Genomic DNA, 26,487 nt, shown 5'->3' with positions numbered 1-26,487 from the left:
ACAGCTGTAACTAAGTCCTTTCTGATACAGTATTTCAGCAGATAACTTTTTTTGTACGAGATTTATCACACAGTGTTAAATAATTTGATATGCTTACTCAAAATTTAAAGGTGTGTTTCCGATAACTCGACCCTAGTTTAAGCTGCCGACCCTAAACATTTTTTAACATTTAAAATAGAAAGATAAGAAATTCTTCGTCTTTTTGACCTACATGCACGTCTGTTTTCTTTCCCCAGTGATGACTCAACATGTTTTATCAAACTGTCACAGAAGGTGTATTGTGAGTGACATTTCATTTGGTTTCAGGTCGAAGTAATATTTATCGAAAAATTAAAAATCAAAAAGATAAAATGAAATAAAATAGAATAAAATGAAATCCTGACCTACTACCCTCTGAGGCTATGTTATCAGATAACAATATTTTCCCCACCTTATACATTTACAATGTACATAGTGTGATACATTGGACATACAGCATGAATTTTGAATTATTTGAAAGAAACCTGAGGAAAAAGAGTGAACACAGAAGCTAAGCAAAAATGAAATATTAAGGTGTGCACAGAATGGAGTGACGTATCGGTGTGTTACAGCAATGCATTATATATTAACGCATTGTTGACCTTCCAAAGCAGTAAGTAAAAATACAGGTACATTTACCTTGTTCTCTTTCTATACCCTTATTAAAGAGAGCACAAAATGTAAATTGACAAAGTTCATGAACACAACTCGAGCTCAGATGTCTCACGGTGCTTCAATCAATGAAAATGAAGAGAGCAATAAAATTGAATTAATATACTATTGTCAGATGTGTGGACATTGACTGGTACATTTTGTACATGTACTTCATGTATAGAGGATTCTCTTACACAATGATTCATTCATTTCAAGGTCAAGTCTATCGCTTTTTTGACAGGTACGCATCTATATTTTATTCAGAATCTGGGGCAAGGTTATCTTCTCTCAGTAATCGATTTGGTCACACAGGTATCGACTGGGTGATATTTTTATTCATATTATGATGTTAGAGACAACAAGATGCACTGCTATTGAAGTCCCTAGCAAAGATGATAATAAGAACGGAAATCAATTGTCACAATATACGAATATATAAATTATCAACAATGTACACAATAACATTTTCTTATTAGTATATAAAGTAAATGACAAAATTACCGTTTTCTGTGATGTAATATAAAGAACAAAAATGTAACAAAACATGTATGATAATGTAGCCGCTAGAGATGGCAACAATGTAATATGAAATTTACATTTGCATATCATAATGTAACAATGTCATTTTAAAAAATGTAACATACATGTACGTCAAATATGTTACCAATTGCAAAAATGTGACATTCTGTAATAATGTATCACAAATGATAACAAAGAAAAATATGACGTCATAATATAAAAGACAGCAACATTGTAACAAAATGTTGCAATATAAAGCCAGGAGACTCAGAGAGTAATATAACATTCTGTCATAACCTCCAAGAAAGACGTATCCCCTGAAGAAGTTGTAATCACTTGATCAGTATTCACATTGAAAGACGTTTCATCGGGGACTCAACAGAGAACATGATTGACTAAAAATCATATTATCGCAATATCTTGACATCTTATACAAATCATGCTTCATCTCAACAGACAAGGGAATGTACTCGTAAACACAGTTTAATAGCCCCCCCCCCAAAAAAAAAAAAGAAGAAATAAAAAAAAATTCCAAACTGTAAATGTATAACGTGATAATGAAAGCGAGGCAGTATTCAGACATAACATTAAAGAGAAATGCAATAAGAAAGTAATGCTACTGTAATTAGATAGCATCTACTTAAATGATTGTGGGGGTGACAATTCTCAGGTAATGACATGTAGTGTTAATGCAATCAAGAATACCATGTGAATTATTTGTCTGCTCACATCTGCTTTTCTTAATTCCCAGAGATAGGATGAGAAATGGTATAAAAAGTCTGTAGTTGATGAAAGCATTAGGGGATACTTTTTCTGAAATCTGCCAGCAGAAATTTGTCTAGAAAAGTCACAATACTGTTTAACTTGTGAACAGGCAACATACATGTACATAAATCGACATCTCTAGGTTTAGTAGTAATCTTAATAAATACTTTCCTGTTGTACATCGGGATTAAGATGAAGGCAAAGAAGTTTTCTGTTGTAAATTTGAAAAAAGAAAATTCAGAAGTCTGATCAGGATATTAGATAAATAGTGACAAGGCAGTATGTATGGTTTTGATATTAGACGGCGCTGATGAAATAACAGAATCCTCAGTATATGTATAAGTCAGACTTTATTTTTACAATGCTTCTGTAAGAACGTAACAAAGCCAGTTGAAGTCGTTCTGAGCCAGTGGTAATTTTGATATGCTTGTCACATTCAAAGTAAATGTTGTTGCCTGCCGGGACGTATAGTTTCTCTAATCTTTTTTCAAATTTTATCCATGTGAAGTGGGAATGGAGTGTTCTAATCTTATATGAGGAGAGTACATGAATGAGGGTAAATCACGTCGTTGGTATTTCTGTGAATAATGAGAGGGAAGCATAACTGTACAGGAAATCTAGATTTGGTTATGAAGACAGCGAGTAGATAATATTGCAGTAGCATTTTCCTTGAGGCAGTAGTATGATGGATTTGACTAACCTGTTTCCATGGTACCCACTGGCCCTGCCAGCACTTGGTTATTAACTGTAAGTGTAGCAGCGTGCAATTGTTTTAATTTTTCAAATTGTTTGCTTGAAGGTAAATGAACATGGGCATCTCAGTATACTCTTCATGTATTATCACTGCATTACAGTGAACACTCTGACCGTACAAAATATGGGGAGGTCAGAGGTCAAGGGGTCGTTTGCTGTGGGTCGACCTCATTGGTGCATTTATTTCTCATTTGCCAATATTGCTTCTCTTCCTAAGGGGACTGAACTAGTGAGATTAAAGATATAGAACAAAGGGTGTACCGAGTTTCTGGCGCTGTCTTGTCTGCTTCTTGATTCCCCTATGAATTGCCTCAGAAGTTTCAGAACTTGATAAGCACATGAGAGACAATGATTTTATCTTATAACTTTGCAAGTCAGTGAGAGAGATAGTGAGTGTAACTCAAATAGAAGGAGACCCTGGTGACATTTCAGACTTTTCAAATTTAGATGAAAACTTATATACACTCAATTAGAGATCTGTATAGAAAAACTTATTCATAGAATTGTGTAAATTGAGGGGAAAAAGTTATACTAAAAATATATTTATTGTTTCAGTTTCATATGTGATTTATTTGCACTCTGTATGTATATATTTGTTCACAGGTAATCTAACAGTAGTATTTGAGAAATAAGCTTTCAGATGAATAAACAAATACTTTATGTATATTTGCAAATATACGTTAAATCAACTGCCATTAAAATTAGATTATTCTAGATACACAGTGTATTAGTTACTGGGAATATATCTAATATTTGTAGGCAGGCTAGGGTATGGCTTTGTTTGTTACTTACATCTGGGTAGTGCGTTCCTTGTTAGTAGTATGATTTTAAATGTGTGGAATATTTTATTAAAAGCTACATGTACACAATTACAAGCTGAGTTTATAAGCTTTTGCTGAAGTGAAAATACATACAAAAAAATGTTGATTCACTATTCTAGTATAATGTTATCAATGTATGCCTTCTATGAATTTGTGTTCTTGGATTGTTGGAACTGTTGGTTGCATAGTAGGTACTTCCAGTATATTTCTTTATACGTATGATAAATTACGTTATTCGGTCTCGTGTAAGTTGTATCCTAATACCAGGTTTGAGTTCAGCCAATTACAAGTGATGGTCAAGTATATATCAGTAAGTAGAATATTCTGAGTACCTTTAAATATGCAGAAAAATTTACATCCCAAAAACTTATCAATTCACCTATTGCCCCTTTAATAAAGCTGTACCTAAAATGTGTTTTGAAATTGTTTCCTTTGATATAATGACTTAATTGTAATATCATAATTACACTGAATTTCATGACTATTTATCTGAAGGAAATAAGCTCTTGAGATACATGAATATTCAGTGTTCATCTAATAAACATTCATGTCTGCTAAGTACCCATGATGCAATTGTGTTCCACTGAAAGAACAAAAGAGGTGAAAAAGAGTTCAGTTTAATGTTTTTTGGCAACTAAATTAAAATTATGTTATGTGAAATCATGAGATGATTTTTCAGAACCCAGAGTTTATGAAAATACCTTTATTTCCTGGAGTGGTGTTCCCATTTTAAGTGAAAAACTTGTTATCAGGTTCATGTCAATGCATAGTTGTTTACAAATGGATATCAAGCCAGTTTTGATACAATTACAAGGTATACATGTATAATTAATCATTAATAAAGAGGTCATTTATCTAATTAGAACTAGAGTTCCAATAAATTTTCAGTTTATTTTCCAACAGGCACTAGATTAATAAAAAATAGCAAAATGTAAAAATAGCTACAGGGGGCGTTGAATAAGTAAATTTTGATGATGCCATAAGAATGATCGACCAAAGATTCAAATGTAGATTACAGAGTGATGAAAAATATATGAAATGTGCACTGAATCAGAAACACATTTAGACGCACACAGAAAATAAATAGATACTAACAGAGCAAAATGAGAAAGATTTTTTTATTGCATGGTTTGTTATATATTAAAGGTGACCTTCTCTACCGTATAGCCTTCCTGTGTCTCTAAAATCTGTCAAAGAATATATATATGCCAACACGATCCGAACACCATCAACTGTGATTATTTGCTGGCAAGTCTTGTTAGTCCACAGTAATAAGTATAACACAGGCTTTGAGAGAGAAATCCAAATCTGGCATCATCATTTCCACCCTATTAGGGGGCCTATGAAAAGATTCATGAAACCAAATTACTGCAACCTGAAGCCAAATTCAAAAGTGATTAAGATGTATGCTAATAGACTAAAGTTCTGCCAAAACAGTGATTATCGGTTACGGCAGCAAAGTCATTATGTTAACGCAGGTATTACAAATTACCACATTATTTGCTCTGCTAGCTTGGAAGAGGCCTCATGCCAATAAGCCTTTATTACATTGGCATTTACAATAATATTATGTCCAGTACAGTTCATTCACTATTTGAAATGAATGTCATTCTGCTAATTTTGTGCTTTTTAATCTCTCCCAAAAATAAGATTTCCGTAATTATTAATGACGTGTAGGAACTTAACAACCATTGCTGTGGGCTAGTGAACTCAAAAAACTGCAAACCAGCGGATTTTCGTGCTAATTTTGACTCAAGAAGCAATTTGTTGTTTAAATGAGTTTTAGCAGACTTCTTCAGGGTGTGACATTAGCAATACGATTGTGTTAGAGACCAGGCTATGAATTTTATGTATTTGAATCATTATCGTAAGTGTGTGGCTATGCATACTAAATAGATAATAGTTTTGTAGAGTTTTTACAACCCGTGAAAAAACACTGTGCGTTTGCTTGCTTGTGGTAAGCAGGAATGAGACAGGTTTCATGCAAAGACATACAATGTAGATTAGTGTCAGTAACTATCACTTGAAGCTTAAAAACACCACAGGAGTCCAGGTCCTATGACATGTTTACTGATAGAACACTAGGTTATAACATTGAGGCTGACTGTTACTTTTACATTACAAATACAAGTTCCACAGATAAAAACAAACTGACAAAAGTGCCAACCTACATCTGTTGTGTTAGTGTCAGCTTTATCATTGTTTTTACCTAATTTTGTCTTTATATAAAGTGTTTCCTTTACTGAATTCATTCAAGAAAATATACTGGGCAGGTCATATTTCATGGCATCTCATTGCTGGAAATTACCAAATTTGCAATACAATTACTACTAACAGCACAAACAATTTAAACCTCCATGAAAGTGTTTTCTTAGTTATATTCAAAAAAATTGATTTATAATAATACTTTTGACTTGTGTAACCTTGTGTATGAGGAGAAAATTAATTGTCTGTGAAGCAGGTATATTGAACAATATGCTGTTTTACATGCGGCAAGTGTTCTAACGTAAACCAGACTGGATTCTAAGAAAAGAATTAATATGCGCAAGTCATAGGAAATATATCTCAATGCTAACAAATTTCAAACCATCAAAATATCCCTGATTCTTATAAATCATGATGCCTACATATAGTATATATATATGCCATACATGTGTATTAAGGCTGTTAAGTGTTGACACTAAGACTACATGTGTGTGGTCTTTCAATTACCAGCTGTACATACAGATAATATGTGTTTTTACAAAAAATATTAGAGCACTACATGTACTAGTTTATTATAACGTAGTATATGTACAACTAAAGAATACCTTTCTAGTCAAATATCAGCCTGATATCAACACTTGGCTGGTGCAGGCATTAACCCTACAGGTTGATGCAGGTGAGGCCAGTGCCAGCCCAGTGTTTGAAACCTTGCCGACCCTGTGTTAATACCAAGCTAGCCCTATGCTACCCTGTACATGTACATGTATTCTGAAGGTGCTTCTTGGTCTGTATTGCCCTGGTAATTTACTATATATTGGTATCTGTTGCCATTACTATTAATCCTTTCCCTCTCTATCACTACCAGGGGAGTGTTTGAACACATAAAACTACAAGTTGGGTATAAAACAGGGTACAATATGTTGCCATATTATGTTACAATTTAAAATGCAACAGCCAAATTAAATGCACAGGTATACATATGAATTAACATTAGTAAAATGATTTCACGCCATAGGATATATTGTTGTGAAACACTTAGTTTGGCTTCCTGTCCATGTGCATGTACCACAGTTTTTGGGTAACTTTGAAAATCGCACAATCAGGTATCTGTGTCTGTTTGAAAACTACTATGGATTGTATGAATAACAACAACATCCAGCAATATGTATAGATAGTGGTATATAAATTGCTTGAATGTCCCTCAGAGAATCCCTAACTACAGTAATTGCCATGGAAGATAACTCTGTTCACCTCCATTTGGAGTTAATTTTCTGCCTCAAAAGACTGTAACAAGTATACTTGACTTCATCCATATGTAAAGTGGCCATGTACATTTTTGTACATGTACATGCATTTATATATACCAGCCAGGAGTATCAATTTCTTGGGAAAATACTTGGTAACTTCAGTGATAAAAGTTTTCTAATGACACGTAAGGTTGCTTAACTGGTGAAGTTTATGCAAATCTGATATTATTATGTTAGCATATTACCTTTATATGGAATATACGCAAATCATGGCCATATATTTGTATCGGATGGAATATAAACAAATCAACTAATTATGTATGCATACTGGATGGAATGTATGCAAATTGGCTAATTATATATGCATATTGGATGGAATGTATACAAATCATTTAATTATGTATGCTTACTTGATTGAATATATGCAAGTCATGTAATATGTATGCTTACTTGAATGAATATATACAAATCATATAATTATGTATGCATATTGAATGGAATGTATGCAAATCATTTAATTATATACATATGGAATGTATGCAAATCATCTAATTGATATGTATACTTACTTGATTGAATTTATGCAAATCATCTAAATGTGTATGCTGACCTGCAATCTCATGAGATAATCTGACCAAGTGAACATCTTTTGGTGTTGAATCTAGCAGTTTGTCAAACAATCCTGCATAGGTGCAATTGTAGTCAGAAATTGAAGCCATTTTATACGAAGTATTCTACTTCAGAAATAACAGTTGTAAGATTTTCCAAATAGTACTATATACGTATATATGTGAATGTACATTAAGAAGTCAGTTGTCATGGTTTGTATTTACATTGTACTTGTATGATTTTAAAATGTTGTCATGCTTCAAGCATACATAATTGTCCATCCATCAGGTAAGCAAATTATTTGCATATATTCCATTTATGCTGAGACTTGAAGGTCTATGAGTTCAGTTTGAAACTACTAATGTAAATGTGGCACGGATGTCTTATTTGAGAGAGTTAAGGATTCTTTGATCTGTGCTGTTGTCTCTTGATCAGGCTAGTTATGTGTCTGCTGGCGTCGATGTGTTCTTGTTTAAGATTTCATCAAACTAAAACGCACACAGTACCATACGGTCAAGTACTTTAGTCTAAGACTTTTCTTCAGTACAACCTAGATTTGTATCAAAGAAATCATGTTTGTGTCAAGAATGTCTAACGCTGATCCACCAATCAACCTGGTATTAGCAGACAGAGTGAAAAGAGAGATTCAATTCTCGTTAACATGGCCAAGATTAACAGACTCATTTTCTGTGGTTACTGCAAGTCAAAAATGCTATCAATTCAAAGCTGCATGTTATAGGCATGATATGGAATAGCATGTGCAATGAGAAACTGTATAATTTATAGATGTTGTGCCTTTTTCACCTCAATTTCTCAGGAAAGGGCATCACTCCTTGAGGCATGGACACAAGGGGGAAAAAATTTCCATCTTAACTCTCCACTAGACTAACTTCTCTTGTCAGGATTGCCTATATTAGTAGGAATTGAGAGAATCGGTGCTCTCTATTTATGGCAGTTTTCCCTTCTATATGTTACTCATGGGACAAACAGTTTCTAGAGTACTGCCTGGGCAAGCTGTAGAGTTTGCAAACAGTGTCTCAGGAGTACAAGAGCAATTGTATGTCAAACTCGTTTCACTTCCCTACTTAGCAAGTCAGTCACATTTCATTTTTGAATGAGAGTACTTGGTAGATTAATAGCCCTGTTCAGCTCACCTGCTTCCAGCTATCGTACCATGTGGACCCAAACTCTACTGTCTTAAATGCACATATCTCATAACACTTCCTGTGAGTTTAAACTGCTAAATTTATCTAATTAAAATCATACTCTCAAATTTCATGGGCATCTCAAACTCTCTCTGAAGCTTAACCCTTCGCACTAATGTCATTGTGTTTCATAGGATGATTTTGATATTTGAATTCATGTAAGCATTTTAATTAAACCTGCATTGGCTGCAACTTGGATGTTATTTTTGCAATCAGAAACCAACAGTGTGTGTATATTCACTGACAATTGTTAACTTAAAACACCAATGATTAAACATTGTACGTTTGTTACCAATAGAGGTCAACTACCGATACACCTGGTCCAAATTACGTGTACAACTTCAAATTCAATTTTACCTATGTGATTCAATACATGTTAAATCGTGGTGTATATTTCGATATTATTCTCCAGTATTTTTCTTCATCCAGCCAAGGAAAATACTTGTAACCTAAGGGGGCCTTCTCACTATGAGTCAAGCAACTCAGAGTGACAAGGCCTCTTAAGGTCACAAGTTTTTTTGGGGCCGAATGAAGAATAGTATTGCGGAATAGTATAATTATTCCTCCTCAAGCATACTTCATGAAAATCGGAAAAATAATGGCAATTTGGAACTTTTTGACACATTTCAAGCACTGCAGTAACAGTAATGTAGACATGGGTTGTTGTGACATAGAACAACCAGGGTGTAAAATCAATATTTTTACTTTAAAGACAATATCTTGATATTAATTATATCGTAGTTGCAAAAACACATTCCCTTTGCAGCTGGTGCCACATTAAGATACATCTACTGTAGATGTAGAATGATGTTTATCCAATATACTCTTCATTGACGTATTGTCATAATTTAACCATGCATGGATATTAAAAGCTTGACATGAAATTCAAGGAAATGTAGGGTCATAAATAAATAAAATTCATGAATATGAATGTTCATTCAAAACAATGTATGCTGTTCATTCATACTTTTCATACTTAACAATCATCAAAAAACTTCAGACATTCATTTTGCTTTTTATTGCTTAGTACTCTCTCTCATCCTGTTGTGTTATTTTACAGCTTTTTTCAAGTAGAAAAGTAGAAAAGTTGTTTTATTAATTGAAAATCCAAAATAAACACACACTTCTTATCCATATGGCCACTTTATAATGAGATAAAGGTTCCATCAGTGTGTTGACATTGTCATATGTTATGACATTGTTACTACATTGGTATCATACTGGTTTCATTTTATCTCCTTATACAAATATAATAACATTTAGAATGAAGAATTTGATCACTTCTGACATTTCTATCTCACGCCATCTGGTATAAGTTCAAAACATAATGAAGTTATCAGTATCCAGCCTATAAATACAATAACAAGACATGCTGGGATGTACATGTACAGAGTTTGATCAGTCGCAGCAACAGTGTGATGTGCCATCTGTTATGGGTTTAGACATGATGAACTAACAATTTCCCTATCTATGGAGATACATGGACTTGTATTCACACTCTTTGCTGTTGTGTTTTGCATGAAAATATCTTTCACAAATGCATTGTAGGTTTGTGCATTCTCACTACTAGCCTGAGCACATATATGTTCCAACTTTGCGAAATGCCCTGAAACATGTTCCATATTGCCACAAAGAAGCCAGTTTTCCAGTGATAGCTTTCATCATTTGTGTTCTTATCAATATAGCCTAGAATATAGTCGTTTGCTTTCAAATCTGGTTATCAGGTCCATAAATCTAAAAATCTATAATATTGATTCTTTGAAAGATTTCAACTTTTAAGAAATGAACTTGTGGACATCTGACCATTTTAAAGTGAGCGTTAATTAATGAAGCTATTATGCAACTCAAGCAAAAATAATGCTTTAGTGAGAATGCAGAATTCCATACATACAGTTTGGACTTGATAAAACAGATGGTTCCACTTGTAGGACAGTTTGGACAGGATGTAATAATAGGTAGAATAACATGTAGGAAAGTTGAGATCAAAACACATGCAAGATACGAGAATGAATTTTCATGGGTCCATAGTAACAAAGGGACTCACTATCATTTTTGGGAAGTGATTCCAAAATTTTTTTGCTGACATCTCATCAGCATCGTCAGGGGTGTACTTCCAAGACTCCTGATAACACCCTATTGTAGTACACCCAAGATGATGCTTATGAGACACATGATAGCAGTGTGTTGTAGTACATCCCTGACAATGCTGACAAAACATCAGCAAAAATTAGATTTGCTTCCAAGAAAAATGTTTTGCTTCTGTGAGTAGTCATTGTCATTTGACACATACACACGTTTGTATGTATGTATGTATGTATGTATGTATGTATGTATGTATGTATGTATGTATGTATGTATGTATGTATGTATGTACATTTGTACACATGTATGTATGTACACACGCATGCATACATACATACATACATACATACATACATACATACATACATACATACATACATACATACATACATGCATGCATGCATGCATGCATGCATGCATACATACATACATATATACATACATACATACATACATACATACATACATACATACATACAGGATAGTTTTAATATGACATTAAAATTGGGTAAAAGCACATGCAGGATAGTTTTCATCATGGGATAAATGATAGCTTGAAACACACTCAAGACAGTCTGGGCAGGATAAGATAGGTGGAAACACGTACAGATCAGTGTGGACAGGATAAAATAGACGATGATACATGTAGAAAAGCTGTCCTAACCTAAGCAGTAATTTGACCAATAAAGCATGATAGGTCTCTCTATGGTGACATTTAGAATCACTGTTAACGTATATAGAACAAGTTAAGGTGTGACATTAGTATTGTGTAAAATGAGTAGGTTTCAAATAGTTTCTTGAATAAACTACAATCTTATGAGAATAGAGGGACTTCATGTATAGGTATGAAAAGCAACAAGCCAACAACAAACAGATTATTGAGTACTTCACATTGAGTATTTTACTATGCACACAGCTGATCCACCTACGATATATACAATCATGATATTCAATTTCCTTCTCAATTTGGGACTTAATAAATTTGTTGACAGAAAAGACATGTTTGATAATACTGTGCATTTTATTTTTTGAAGGAATGCCATATGGGATAAGTTTCAGGCTTTGATGTATAATAATAATATTATTAATAATAATGTAATATTTAGATATTATTCACCAATATTTTTCTTCGCTCAGCCAAGGAAAATACAATGTATGAATGACCTAAGGGGCCTTTGTCACTACAAGTCACTAGACGAGTAGTAGTAACAACTCTTATGTCATGAGTATTTTCCAGCTGAATGAAAATAATAATCAAAGAAAAATCGGGGAAGTAATGGCAATTTTGAATGTTTTGACTCATATTTCAAACACAGCAGAACCAGTGATATAGACACGCATTGTCATGACACAGACATGTGTTGTCATGACATAGAACGACCAGAGTATATATTCCATATTTTTTCTTCAACTTGGCCTGTACATGGTATAATATAATATAATAATATGATATAATATAATATAATATAATATAATATAATATAATATAATATAATATAATATAATATATGAGTTGTCATAGACATCAATGTTCTCATGTGAATGTTGTGTTCTCCTATTTCTTGAATATTTTATAAATATAAAAAATGTATAGATAACTGAAAGCTACACTTGACTTTGAGAAAAAAGAAACCTGATTAAAATTGGCTTTACATGTATAGGTACACGTTACTTAGCAACAGACTTCCTAAATAGCTTATTGTTTTAAATGACCCCATGACCTCAATGGCAGCATATGTAGTGTGATAAAATTGGATTGATTGGCAGCTTTGAGGTCATGTGATAGGATGGCAGAGCCAGCCAAGTGGAAAGTTTACTGTGATATGGGAAAGGGTACTTGAAAGAGCTCGCTTAACAAGTATGTGTAGATTGATTCGTCTGGATTATTAGACATGGAAGAGGTGTTGATGTTTGCACACAACATTGCAGCTTAAAGGTAACATGTTTATGATATTCTGTGTGTATTTATCTGTAGACAGAACATTCTTAGGCATTGACAGTAGATGACCATGTATGTGTTTACAACTTGTTCTATGGACTGTCGTAGGGTGATAAACATAATTATGTGTTCAGACAACAAGAACGTATTCGTACACATACAATTGTTAGTTCCTGGTGCTGTTGATGTTTTCTCAGCCCCTGCAATTTGGCAATGACGTGTTCATAATAATTGTGTATGTTTATCAGTATGCAGAACATTATTTATAGGCATTGAACTGAGGGGTTTGAGAACACCTTGTACAGGTTGAATTTGTTCATCAGAGCTGCGTTATTGTTGTGATTTACTACTACTGAACTCTGTTGACAGCAGGTTGACTGAATAAACATAAATTACTTACACAGACAACAAGAACTGACCTGTTTGTGGTTCTACAGTCATTCTTTCCTTGTCATAAAGGGTTTGCACAAACCCAAATGCTTGAGGGTAACATGTTCATACTATTTTCTGTGTTTTATCAGTAAACAGAACATTTAGACAGTTGAAAATTAGTGGTTAGTAGTACATACCATAGGGTAAGCACAATTGCATGTATGTGTACAGACAGCAAGAACTTACATGTACATGTACGTATGTATGTATACGTAGCTACATGTATATGTATATGCAACCATTGCTCTCCTTGTCGTAGTAATGTTTCCGCAAACCCTTCAACTTGATGGTACATGTACAACATGTTTATGATATTTGTAGGTATGACACATTTATGATATTTGTTTGTGTATTTTTTAGAACAAAGAATGTTTACATGTAGGCATTGAAAATGTACAAATGTAGCGGTTTGTACAAACAATGTAGTATGTATAGGTTACAACAACAAACAACAAACAACAAGATGTCACGTGTACATGTTGTAGCTATGCAATTGTTCTTTTCGTGTCATTAGGCCTTTAAACGCATGGAACCTATGCAGTCCTCGGGGACTCGGAGACCTATGCATCCTTTGCTAATACATGTCTGCAAGAAAGAGTAGTAGCCCAAAGGACAGGTACATTTTGTGCACTTTTGGTTCAAGACTGCATGAACCAAAACTTTGTTCATCTCAACTAAACATGTATGTATATTGCCAAGGGCCATCATTCCAGACTATTGAACACTAATTGGTATTCACTACATTTTAGAGAGTGACGAGTTAAAAGCTTGCTCTACAAATCAAATTACTTCCTTGTTCCCCTTAAATATAATTTGAGAGATTTCCAGGACCCAGGAGAAGGGCACTGCCTGATGAAGCTCTAAGTTGGGAATGTTTCCTGTTGAGAAAATTAAGTTTCATGGTTTGCAGTTCAGTATTCATTATAAAAGCATGTTTTTGTGTCATTGGACAAATACCATCTCTGAAGACTTGGCTCTTTTCAAACAGAAAAGTAATTTTTTTGTGTTTATAAATTTAAATGCCTTATATTCATTCATGCAAGTCACTAATGTAGTGAGTTGTTTCTTTATGAAAAGGAGATCATGACAGCGTAACCTTTTAAAGTAAATAAACTTCAGTTTAAAGTGTCTTTATTTTCAAATATGGCATTGTGTGGCTTGTACATGGTATGGAATGTACATGGCATAATGTAGAAAATGGGTTCTTATCATGCATGCTATCAGTTAGAAATGAGATGTAATGCAATAATTCACATGTCTCTATTAAGCCACCAAACAATTGACCAAAGCATCAACTCAGCATCGGATTCAGCATCAGATCAAAATTCTCACCATATGCTAAATACTTGTAAGTTCTATACACATGTATATCCAGTCAAACTCTAATTCACTCTATACATTATGTGAGTACATTTTTTGATATGAATGTACCTTGGACCATGCAAACTTATCATCAGAGAAAAATTGCCCATTGAGGTAAGAGATTCTGTATGTGATGTATCATAGTTGATATTTGCTCTCATTTCAAAAAAATTATAACTAATGTCTTTCACTTTGACTAAAAATAATCAGACTTGGCAGAAAAGCATCGCCTGGAGAAGTTTCCCAGGACGCATGCTGTTCAAAAAATGCATATCAATTTATTTTGCTGATAATTCTCTCTAATTGTCACTATCTAATATATTTCTGCTGGAAGAAAATCTTTGTGGAGATAAGATGGATTATACTTGGCGACAAACAAAGTACCATCTATCTTAAATACGGAGGGAATTTCATCTTCTTGAAAATGATATAAAGACTATTAAAACATGCTGTTTGTAGCTGGATAAAATGAATTATAGCTTTACGCTGATATTTCAGTCAAATCAAAGCCCAGCTGTGAAAATAGGCATTCTAGACCTTGTCTCGGCTCAACAAATTATTACCCCGATTAGTAACACCTAAAACGGCACACTTAAGCCAAGCATTTTGAATTAGTGATTGATGGAAATGAGTGCAATTTTCAGTCGTGCTGTGTACTAGTAGACATTGTAATCAACATTGGCACCAGTTTTATATATAAGGTATAGTGCAAACTGTCTGTGATTTCGCGTAACCACGATAAGACATCGCACATTTTCTATACATTGGTTTCCTAGCTTTCAATTAAGAAAATGACCATACTCTACATGCAGTTAGGGACGTCTTAAGTCTTCTAATGGGTCTTACAATGTAACCAACATGTATTTGCATATTGTAATATTGTTGGCTGCTGTGTTACAGTGTTGTTAGGTTGAAACTATTGAAAGTGGTCAATGCATCAGAAATTGTGCAAAAAGGAGTGTTAATGAATAGAAGAATTCCCAGTAGGTTTTCTGTCAAAGGATTTAGCAGTGCATGGTGTATTAAAGAAGCAATAGTGGTATTGATTTGTCAAGTGCACAAACTGAGCAACACTGATGGCATATACTATTGGGAATTAACTCAGATTGACTACATGACTATAAGCTACAATCTATGTGTTGTACTTATACAGCAAAGGGAACAACAACCATGAAGAATCAGTTCTCTGATTTACAGTGCATACTTATATGTGAGTAATTATCTGGGATGTAAAAAATATGATCTGATGGCTTACAATCTAAACATACAGGTAGATCTATTTTGTATATTTTTCTGTTTGTGTATACAATGTACAGTATTTCCATGTGTGTGTGTGTGTGTGTGTGTGTGTGTGTGTATGTGTATGTATGCATGCATGCATGCATGCATGTATGTATGTATGTATGTATGTATGCAGATATATGTATGTATGTATGTATGTATGTATGTATGTATGTATGCAAGTGCTCAAGGTATGTAAGTACATGTACATGTGTGTGCATGCATAGATACTTGACTAAATGAGAGGATGGTTGAATTACTGGTTAGGAGGGTAGAAAGTACAATATACTAGTATAGACATGTACAATATACATGAATATGTCTGCACACAAGTATGAGTATGAATTCGTGACTGGAGGACAACAAAAGTACAGAGTACATGTAATGCTAGTACCGGTAGTTGTCACTTAGTGATTATTGATAGGCCTTGTGATAATACTAGATTTATTCACTGAATAAATTCAGAAGTGAAGTTACTGGAAGGAATATATGTACCTGAACTAAAACTGTGGCTTGTAATATCCAGTACTCCATGCATTGTGACTCCTGTCTGTCTGTCTAGTGGAGTCACTGACAGGGATATATACAGTATACCTGAACTAAAACTGTGGCTTGTAATGTCCAGTACTACATGTATTGTGACTACTATTGTCTGTCTAGTGGAGTCACTGAAAGGGATATATACAGTATACCTGAACTAAAACTGTGGCTTGTAATGTCCTGTACTCCATGTATTATGCTTACTACCTGTCTCTCTAGTGGATGTCACTGCATGTTCATTGAAGTGGCACGAGCTATGTAGTTCATAATATTCTTAAAAACATAAAACTGTAAACACGTACATGTAGAATGAATCATAATGTTGATGAATCATGATGTATGCCTTTGCAACAACATTTAACCTAATATTCCGTTTCTGTTATCGTACTTGAATCTTGTCTCTAAATGAAGTCATTACTTTGTTTATGTGTTATACATTTATACATAAATAGCAGAAAGTGATGGTTAAGTATACTTCACATGGAATACTGAACACGTACCGTGTATTATTAGAAACTCAACTTATTGTATGCCCCTCTAGTATACCTAAATAAATTAACTGTAATAATTGTCACATTTTACTCCATTTGAAAAAAATACAACCTGTAACAACAATGTGTTATGGTATCTCTGTTTACACTCTAGTCATTGACTATTTACTGTACTGCTACATTGTTTACATTCTAGTCAGTGACTATTTACTTGATTTGGACTGCTAACATTGTTTACAGATACATTGAGACAACTCCACATACTGAGCTGATAATTAAAGTAATTGAAAAAGTATACCTTTACACTTGATATGGATGCTACAAACAGCTGTGGCAAATCATGCAAATGTTTTACTTGAGTGTTGCAAGTTGTAGAAATGACAATTGGTATGGGTGCTATAATTAATGAGTGTAGCAAATCATGCAAATGTTTTACTTGAGTGTTGCAAGTTGTAGAAATGACACTTGATATGGATGCTACAAATAAGTGTCGCACATGATGCAAATGTTTTACCTGAATGTTATAAGTTGTAAAAAACATTTTAGACGCGTATACAAAATGTACATATACGTACATACATGCATAAGCCTGTATATCAAACTTTCAGCAGTACATGTATATAAGAATTGGCAAATTTTGTTCATTGCGTGAGTAACGTTTCTATGGAGACAATCAGACACCTAAGCACATTTATTTTTTACGTACATTTGTAGAATTATGTCGTCGAGAAATATTTAATCCAACTTAAGTGAGAGTTTATTTCATTTTAGCCGTGGATTATTACGTTGAAGTGCATTTTTACAAAATTCCATTTCATCTTTTTATACCCCAACAAAGCATCATGTTTTGCACCAAGTAGAAGTGCTCTCATGAAAATTAAGTTATATTCACTTATGTACATAGTGTAACCTTTTTGTTCCGTGTGAATGGGCATTTAATTTAATCTTCTCTCCAACGACACATTAAAAGGAAATACTACGTCTTTTATATGTACCATACAAATTGTAGGCGTCTTAGAGGTGATTTCAAAAATGATTACCTTGTTATTGTGCCGAGTGACGACTTGTCAAAAAATGACCCGCACTATTGTGGGAGTTAACTTTACTTGATTGAAGGAGTAACCCTTTATCAACTTATTCTCCTCATGAGGATCTTCCCTTGATTACGATTTAGATTTGGCCGATTATAAGTTTCACGAAATGTCTATCATATTCATGTCGTTCATTTCAAAAGATTTACTCAGTACAATACTGCAATGTACTTCACTTTCATGTATATTTCATGGATTTATAAACTTCAGAATGTTCCATTTCAAGTTACCTTTCATGGTCATATACATGTACGTACATGTTTATAACTTTATTCCCAAAAGTTCTGGAAAATTGAAACCTTAGATTTACATTATAGTTGTCATTTTTAACCCTTTCAGGACTAGAAACTTTCCCGCCAAAATTTCTGAACAAAAATTCTTGTTTCTCTGTAATTTTTGGAAAAAGATCAACTTTATTTTAGACCAGAATTCAAGAAATATTACTTCCCAATGAAGTAATATTCTTAAATTTTAGAAAATGTTCTTACAATCAAGATTCTATTTATTCCAATGTCGTCTAAAGGAATGAAAGGGTTAAATCAAATTTCATCTCACACTTTTCATATCCCTATTTATACATAATGAATTCCTGAATTTCTAGAAAATTTAAACTCTGAATTCATAAACGTCATAACATTTCATTTCAAATGGCATTACGTGACCGTATATTCGAATTTATTTGTATATAAGTCCCAGAAATTTCAATAGTAGATTCATACACTTCAGTATGTAATGTTCAATTTCTAGTACCATTCAATTTCAAGTCATACTTGAGTCGTACTAAAGTGTTTATATACTTGTTGATAATTGTACCTGTGAGTCCTGGAAAGTTCTGAAATCATAACCATTTCGAAACAGATGAGGAAAAATCGATATTTTGTATGGAAACTAATGGAATTGTCAGGATATTGAATGAAGAAGTTATAACCCTTAACGCTGTATGTTGAATTGCGTGCCCATGTGTACTAATCATTTATGGAACTCTGTACACTGTCTTCATATCCATTTTAACAGTACCAGTGTGGATCAATGCTTCTGATCATTTATTCATTTGTCAAAAAAACTGTAACTACTGTGATACTGATAGAGTTACGAAACTGTCATTCATTCATTAGCAGTTATAAAGAACATAAGAAAATGAAAAATAAGGGGAAAAATATAAATAAGAAAAAATTATACACATTTACTACTTATGGGATTACATTTACATTTACAGGAAACCTGTCTCAACTCAAAACCTATAGAACTGCTAGGCTGTGTACATCACAGATCTGTATGTGTGATAGCTCCTGCCAACATTCAGATATCGTAGACATAGATCAGGGATGTAGACACAGATGAACGTTGTAGACACAGTCAGATCAGCACCATAAACACAGATCAGAGAGATATAGACACAGATCAGAGATGTAGACACAGATCAGAGATGTAGACACAGATCCGGGATGTAGACACAGATCAGGGATGTAGACACAGATCAGGGATGTAGACACAGATCAGGGATGTAGACACAGATCAGAGATGTAGACACAGATCAGAGATGTAGACACAGATCAGAGATGTAGACACAGATCAGGGATGTAGACACAGATCAGGGATGTAGACACAGATCAGGGATGTAGACACAGATCAGAGATGTAGACACAGATCAGGGATGTAGACACAGATCAGAGATGTAGACACAGATCATGATCAGAGATGTAGACACAGATCAGAGATGTAGACACACATCAGAGATGTAGACACACATCAGAGATGTAGACACACATCAGAGATGTAGACACAGATCAGAGATGTAGACAGGCTACAGAACTGCTGGTATTCAGCTTGAAATACTTGTCACCTAATGAAAGTCACATGTTTTTTTCGGTTGACTTGCATTTGAATGAAGTGACGCCTATTCTGTGATCAAGCATATTCCTGCTTGTAGCCTAAAGGCAGCCATCTCATATGCCTGTTTTGATTGCACGGTTCAATATATCGAATTGTATAATCCCCTGCAGAAAACACTTGTTTGTGAAATTGTATCCAGTATAGTGAGAGAATGATTCTTGAGAAGCACTGAAATGCAAGCATCTGAATAAACGTTATCTTTGCACAAAATTGACAGTGCCTTACTATACAGTCACTTTTCTATAGCGGTACATGTTATAACCACCCCACTCAAATCATGTATAAATGGCAGACATTTCAACTCTACCTACTTTAAACCATTTTCCTGAAATGTGTCATACTTACGATTCATTTGAACTGTTTATTTGACATTAGGGGCAATTTGTGTCAATCTTATCTGAAATGAAAGTGAAATTTATAACATATTTGTTCAAAAGGAAAAGTTAACTTTCTTTCATTGCGCTAAGCTGTGGAATTATTAGCATACAAATACATGTACATGCATTTACTGCATACAAGTATAGTAGCCTGACAGCCAATCAAATTGTATGTTGTATTCATGTGTGCCTGTTAAAATCATTATAGCCAATTAAATTGTGGTTTACACATACTTGTATATACCAGCTTGACAACCAATGAAATCATTGCTTGCATGTGTACTTGTGTATATCAGATTGACAGCCAATAAAGTCATAGAGTGTGGGCATATAAAAAAATGATTTAAGTACATATGGCGTTTGGTGTCTGGGCATAGCTTTTCATGCTATCTTTCCTCATGTTTGTTGGAGGAGCAGAACAGAAGTACACTGCTAGTTATGGGACATCCTTTCATGTTGTGGATTCATGTACAAGGTGCCACTTCTATGATGTTTCATAGTCTAAGCTATATGAGGTGTTAGTAAGGAACAAACTGTCAGCTGTCCTACTTCCTGTGTTTTGTATTCATAGTGTACACGTAGTTCACTCACTGTCTCTCTCTTTTTCTGCAGGCAGTAATTCATTGTCAACAAAAAAACTTACAAACAGGACTGTCAGTTTCTCTTATTTCACTGAGTTAGGCAACATATGACAGTGTTCTTTGAAGCCCACTTTAAGTTCAAAACATTAAGGCCAGGGATTTTTCATTGAATCCTGCTTAGATTCAACTTATAGGAATTCAATCCCACCAGCTTCTAACATTAGTGTTATCTCATCAATGGAGCAGTAAGGATTACGTAGGATCATTCTTTTTGTTCTGGACAACAGACATGGAAGCGTCTGCACCAACTTTGTCTATATTCTGCCAGACAAGTGTTTTTTCACTCTACCGTAATCCATAGTGGAAGTGTCAGTTAGACCATGGATCTATTCTCAATAATAGATCTACATGTGTCATTAGACATTCACACTATATGTGTTCAGTCTCGACAAGGACTGTAGTCTCATCTCTCGTGCACACTACCTAACTGTATATAGTAAGAGATATAATCATAATATTAACAGTTGTTTCTTTTTCTTGTTTTGCAGCGTGTGAGACCGACCAGTGCTTCCATTTCACTACATGAAGTTTCTTATTAGATGTGACGTTGCTATGGGAAACAATGATGACAATTAAGACAAAATTTTTTGTTGCATGTGTGGTGGCAAGTATTTTTGTACTTGTTCTACTTGGCAACATGGTCTTCCATTCAAAAGAAGACATCTTGTGTTTTGTGAAACCGAAACCATTTACAACTATCCAAGCCAGAGGTGACAACGATGATGATGATCTGGACATGGGTGCCGATGATTCTACTGATTTTTTCCATGCAAAGGGAATGAAAAGAAGATTGCCACAAGCTATCATTATCGGAGTTCGGAAATGTGGAACTCGTGCACTGCTTGCGATGTTGAAATTACATCCGAAAGTTCAGGCTGCGTCAGAAGAAATCCATTTTTTTGATCGCGATGAGAATTACAGCCGCGGTTTAGACTGGTACAGGCGGAGGATGCCATACTCGTATCCAGATCAAATAACTATGGAAAAAAGCCCGGCTTATTTTATTACAGACGAAGCACCAAAACGCATTTATGATATGGATCCTTCCGTGAAACTCTTGCTCATTGTTCGCGATCCAACAACTCGGGTCATATCAGATTATACGCAGATTCATTCCCACAAAGAGGAACGAAATAAACCTCATGAAAATTTCGAGGAACTTGTAATGGATGGCTCACGCATCAATACAAAATTCAAAGCTGTTCGAACATCAATGTACTCAAAACATATGGAAAAGTGGTTGGCATTGTACCCTAAGAGCCAGATTCAAATCGTGGATGGAGATAAACTTACTAAGGATCCGGTCTCCGAGTTACAAAAAGTGGAAGATTTTCTCGGTTTAGAGCATCGAATATCCCATAATAATTTTTATTTCAATGAAACCAGAGGATTCTACTGTATGAAGGATGAGAGGACTAATAAATGTCTGTCGGACAGTAAAGGAAGAAAACACCCTGATGTTGATCCCAAAGTTATTCAAAAACTACAGCAATTCTACCAGCCTTTTAATGAAAGATTTGAAGAAATGGTGGGCATTGAATTTGATTGGCCATAACAAGGCATTTGATTGGCTGTAACAATGGATTTGATCAGCCATAACAAAAAATTTCATTGGCTGTAACGATTGATTTGATCAGCCATAACGAACAATTTCATTGGCTGTAACAATGGATTTCATTGGCGATAACAATGAATTTCATTGGTTGTAACGATTGATTTGATCAGCCATAACGAACAATTTCATTGGCTGTAACAATGGATTTCATTGGCGATAACAATGAATTTCATTGGTTGTAACAATTTGATTGGCCAAATTAATGGATTTGATTGGCTATAACAGGGAAGGGCAGATGATTGGTAGTAGTGTTAGTAATGAACTCCTATGGAGTTCCCATGTTTCTATCAAGCAAGATAGAACCTTACAGGTGATACAGCCATACTTTTTAGTAGGTGCTACTCAATATTCCACTAAACCAAAATGAAATAATTTTATGTAGTTTTCAGACTTTTTTTAACAGTGCACAATTTGTTAAGGGTTGTTTGACTGTTTCAAATGAATCTATTGTGACTTTCTACAATATTTTCAAAGTAGGCAGACGTTTTACAAAAAAAAAATCAAACAGAATATATAACCTCAGCCAAAGGGTTAGACTATGTATGTGCCAAACACGTGGGTCCATTGGGGGACATTCTAAGTAAATTAGCATAGATTTGGTTTTCAGTCTCAAATTTCAAATTGTGGGTTTTTTTAGACAATGGTTCTGCCGTTTGTTAGGATTAACAAATTATTTAACAATTTCTGATTTGAGAGCTCACTGAGTTATCGCATGTTATGGTTATTTTAAGTAGCAAAAAGACCGGGCTGTCATTTTATGCAATTCTTTTTTTTCTCATACTAATAACTAAAAATGCTGTCTTGAGGAATGTAGCTAGGGCAGCAAGAGTAAGGGGTATAGATATTACAACAACGTTATGATCAGGATGCTAGGAACAGTTTGCTACTTTGGTTGAAATGGTTGATTTTTGAGCATTATAATTTCATTCTACAGCAAAGTTCCAATCTCTCAGCACTGTTATTTTGCCAGCTAGCTAAGTCCACAATATCTAAGCAGTGTCATATCCCTCCCTATTTTAGTCTGAAATCTCTCAGCATATTGCTCCCTAGCTTAGTCCCCAATCACTCTACATTGTCATCGCTCCCTAGCTCAGTCCCAAATGTCTTAACAGTCTGGTCACTCCCTAGCTTAGTCATGAACCTCTCAACAGAGTGATCACTCCCTAGCTTAGTCAAGAACCTCTCAGCAGTGTGATCACTCCCTCGGTATACGTAAAAGTCTCCAATCTCTCAGGAGTGTGATATCAGCTAAGTTCTTATTATCCAGGTTGACCATGACATGTCTCTACAAACTCATGGAAATTACAGGAATTTGAGTGCATGAAGCTCCATTTACTTTAAAATCAAATTTTTTTTTTAAAAAGACAAATTTTTGAAATTATAATCACCACGTAGTAATTTCTAGTTCTCCAAACTATCAGCATTGTCTAATAAAGTGAAAGTTACACAATATGAAAAAAAAATTGAAACTTTATTGTTATTCAGTTTGATGTTTTATAGCTGGCAAATGTCCCTTAAAATGCCCCATCTTCAATTGTAGTAGCTGTATCAGTAGTAGCTATAACTGCAGTACTTCCACTTTCCAAGCTATCACATGAGATGATGAAATCTTGATTTTATACTGGAAGTATACTAAATCTGTCCATGTTGAGGCGTATGCCTATATTTAGTACCTGAGTTCACACACTACTGCTAAAAATAATAGGTTTATCTGTTGCCATCTATCCATAGGAGATGCAATAGCTATAACAACAACCTAATTTTGGTAGTTACTGTACATATTATCAGTGTTTTTGTTAAGGGTGGTAAGTAAGTAAATCTATCCATTCCCATCACTCTGTAGGGTTTTGTAGTACGTATGTCAGATTTCTATGTTTATAATAGATCTTGGAGTGCACCACTCCAAGATTTGTGGTTTTTACCTGCAAGAATGACGATAACTGGACTCTACATTTGTAGTTACAAATGAAAATGTCTACTGCAGATCAGGAAAAAAATTGCTCACGACTCCCAAATTTTTGTTGACATCTCATCAGCATAGTCAGGATGTACTTACTATAAGTTCACTTGATTTTCACCTATCCAGTACCTGGATCAGGATTATACCTAGCAAAAACACGGATATCATGATATTGTGAATGACCTTTCGTGAAACTTTTGTTTGTTTGTTTGTGATATGCAAGAGATATTCAATAGTATATAGCAGGGCAATGTTTAGAATAGAAAGCGTTCAGAATAGAAAGTGTTCAGAATTGAAAGAGTTCAGAATAGAAAGAGTAGAAATGTAAAAGGTCTTCAGTTCTAGAATTAATATTTGATGGTGAAGACATAGAGATAGCATTAGTTTTGTTTCCTTTAGAGCACACCTACACGTATGGAAAAAATGAAGCTCAATGTCAGCATACACATGCCATACTTGATAACATGGTGTCATGGCAGTGGAGCTACAAACTTACCTAACTCTACTATCACAGAAATTTGCCTAACTGCACTTATAGGATTCATTTGATGAACTCCTGCCTAACTTAACTCTTGTTTGCCAACACTTCCTTGTGCATGCTATATGTCAGACAAGGAGTCAATTGCCTTAAAACACAAACACATTAATTTGAGAACTTTGAATATAATAATTTTTTCTGCTAAAAAAAGTCATTGTACTAAATATTTGATATACTGGGTAAATTAGATTTGGAGTAGTTGTATATTTATCAGCCAGTGATAATAAAAGTTGACATTTGACTGAAATCTAAAGTCATGTGATACAAGTAAGCCAATGGAAACAACTGTGACATAATGACATAGTTGTGCAATATTGACCAATAAGAAATAGTCACTTTAATGAACAAATCAGTGAGAATTGGCCTAATATATTGCATTAGCAAATTTAGACTTAGAGTGAAACCAGTTAAGTTTCTGATCACATTGCAGTTGTCAGTTACAACAAAGTTGGCAGTGCCCTTAAAACAAGCCGCTCAGAAACTCTAAATCTGCTCACATGATCACAGAAATGAGTTTTGGAATTATATCAATATCCTAGCCATGGGCTTTGTACCCTATCTGTATTAATCTACTCAATTCAATGCCTTAAACTCCTTTTTTGTACTTTTTTATCATTATTGGAAAAAGTGTATTGAACAAAATACTTCATTGATCTTATCCCGTCTTTTAGTTCCTTAGGTGTATACTTGTATATGTCTGTGCATTTGTTCTTTATAGTTTCATTTATTTGCAAGGCACTACTTGATAGTTTTAAAACAGTGAAGGGGCACTGGATAGGACACTTGATAGACACTGAATGTTGATATGTTTGTATCTGAACAAATTTTTTAACGGACAAATGTAAACAAAAAGTACTTTTTCCAATTCAAAAAGTCCTTCAGCCTGTGAATGAATTTTTTGATAAATTTGTTGTTTAATCAAAATGTCTTGGCTATATTTAGAAGTTATGTAAGTTTTGTTTGAAATTAACTTCCCCAGCATGTCTGTAGTTAGGTCACACATATCTCACTCTTATGAGATTTGACAGGCTTCACTAAACTTATCTGTCAACTTATCAATCAAGCAAGTGGCTATTGTCATGCAAGTCACCATAAACTGTCAACTTGTCAATCAACCAACTGCTCATTGTCATGAAAATCAAAGAAAACTGCTGTCAACTTGTCAATCAACCAACTGCTCATTGTCATGCATATCACCTTAAACTGTCAACTTGTCAATCAATCAACTGCTCATTGTCATGCTATTCAAAGTAAACTGTCAACTTGTCAATCAGCCAACTGCTCATTGTCATGCAAATCAAAGAAAACTGTCAACTTATCAATCAACCAACTGGCTATTGTCATGTAAGTCACTGATTTATGTCAGTGTGGGAGGAGTTAAATAAAAGTTTGTTTTTTTTTTAAAAAGAGGGAGGGTCATAGATATTTAGCAAATAGGTTAGGTAGTAA

The 26,487-nt window shown here is 34.3% G+C and overlaps 1 protein-coding gene across 2 annotated transcripts in view; it reads left to right on the top strand.

Moving 5' to 3' along the window:
- LOC144445505 (heparan sulfate glucosamine 3-O-sulfotransferase 5-like) overlaps nucleotides 1-24,041 on the top strand; it is a 133,983-nt gene extending 109,942 nt beyond the window's left edge. For both annotated transcript variants that reach the window (XM_078135089.1, XM_078135091.1), the window contains exon 5: nucleotides 21,414-24,041. In XM_078135089.1, coding sequence (XP_077991215.1) covers nucleotides 21,488-22,480 — 993 coding nt within the window. In that variant the 5' untranslated portion in view covers nucleotides 21,414-21,487 and the 3' untranslated portion in view covers nucleotides 22,481-24,041. The remainder of the gene's footprint in view (nucleotides 1-21,413) is intronic.
- Nucleotides 24,042-26,487: the final 2,446 nt, after the last annotated feature.

This window comes from Glandiceps talaboti, chromosome 14, assembly GCF_964340395.1.
Source record: "Glandiceps talaboti chromosome 14, keGlaTala1.1, whole genome shotgun sequence".
NCBI lineage: Eukaryota > Metazoa > Hemichordata > Enteropneusta > Spengelidae > Glandiceps > Glandiceps talaboti.
This window is presented reverse-complemented; position numbering and strand designations above follow the sequence as displayed.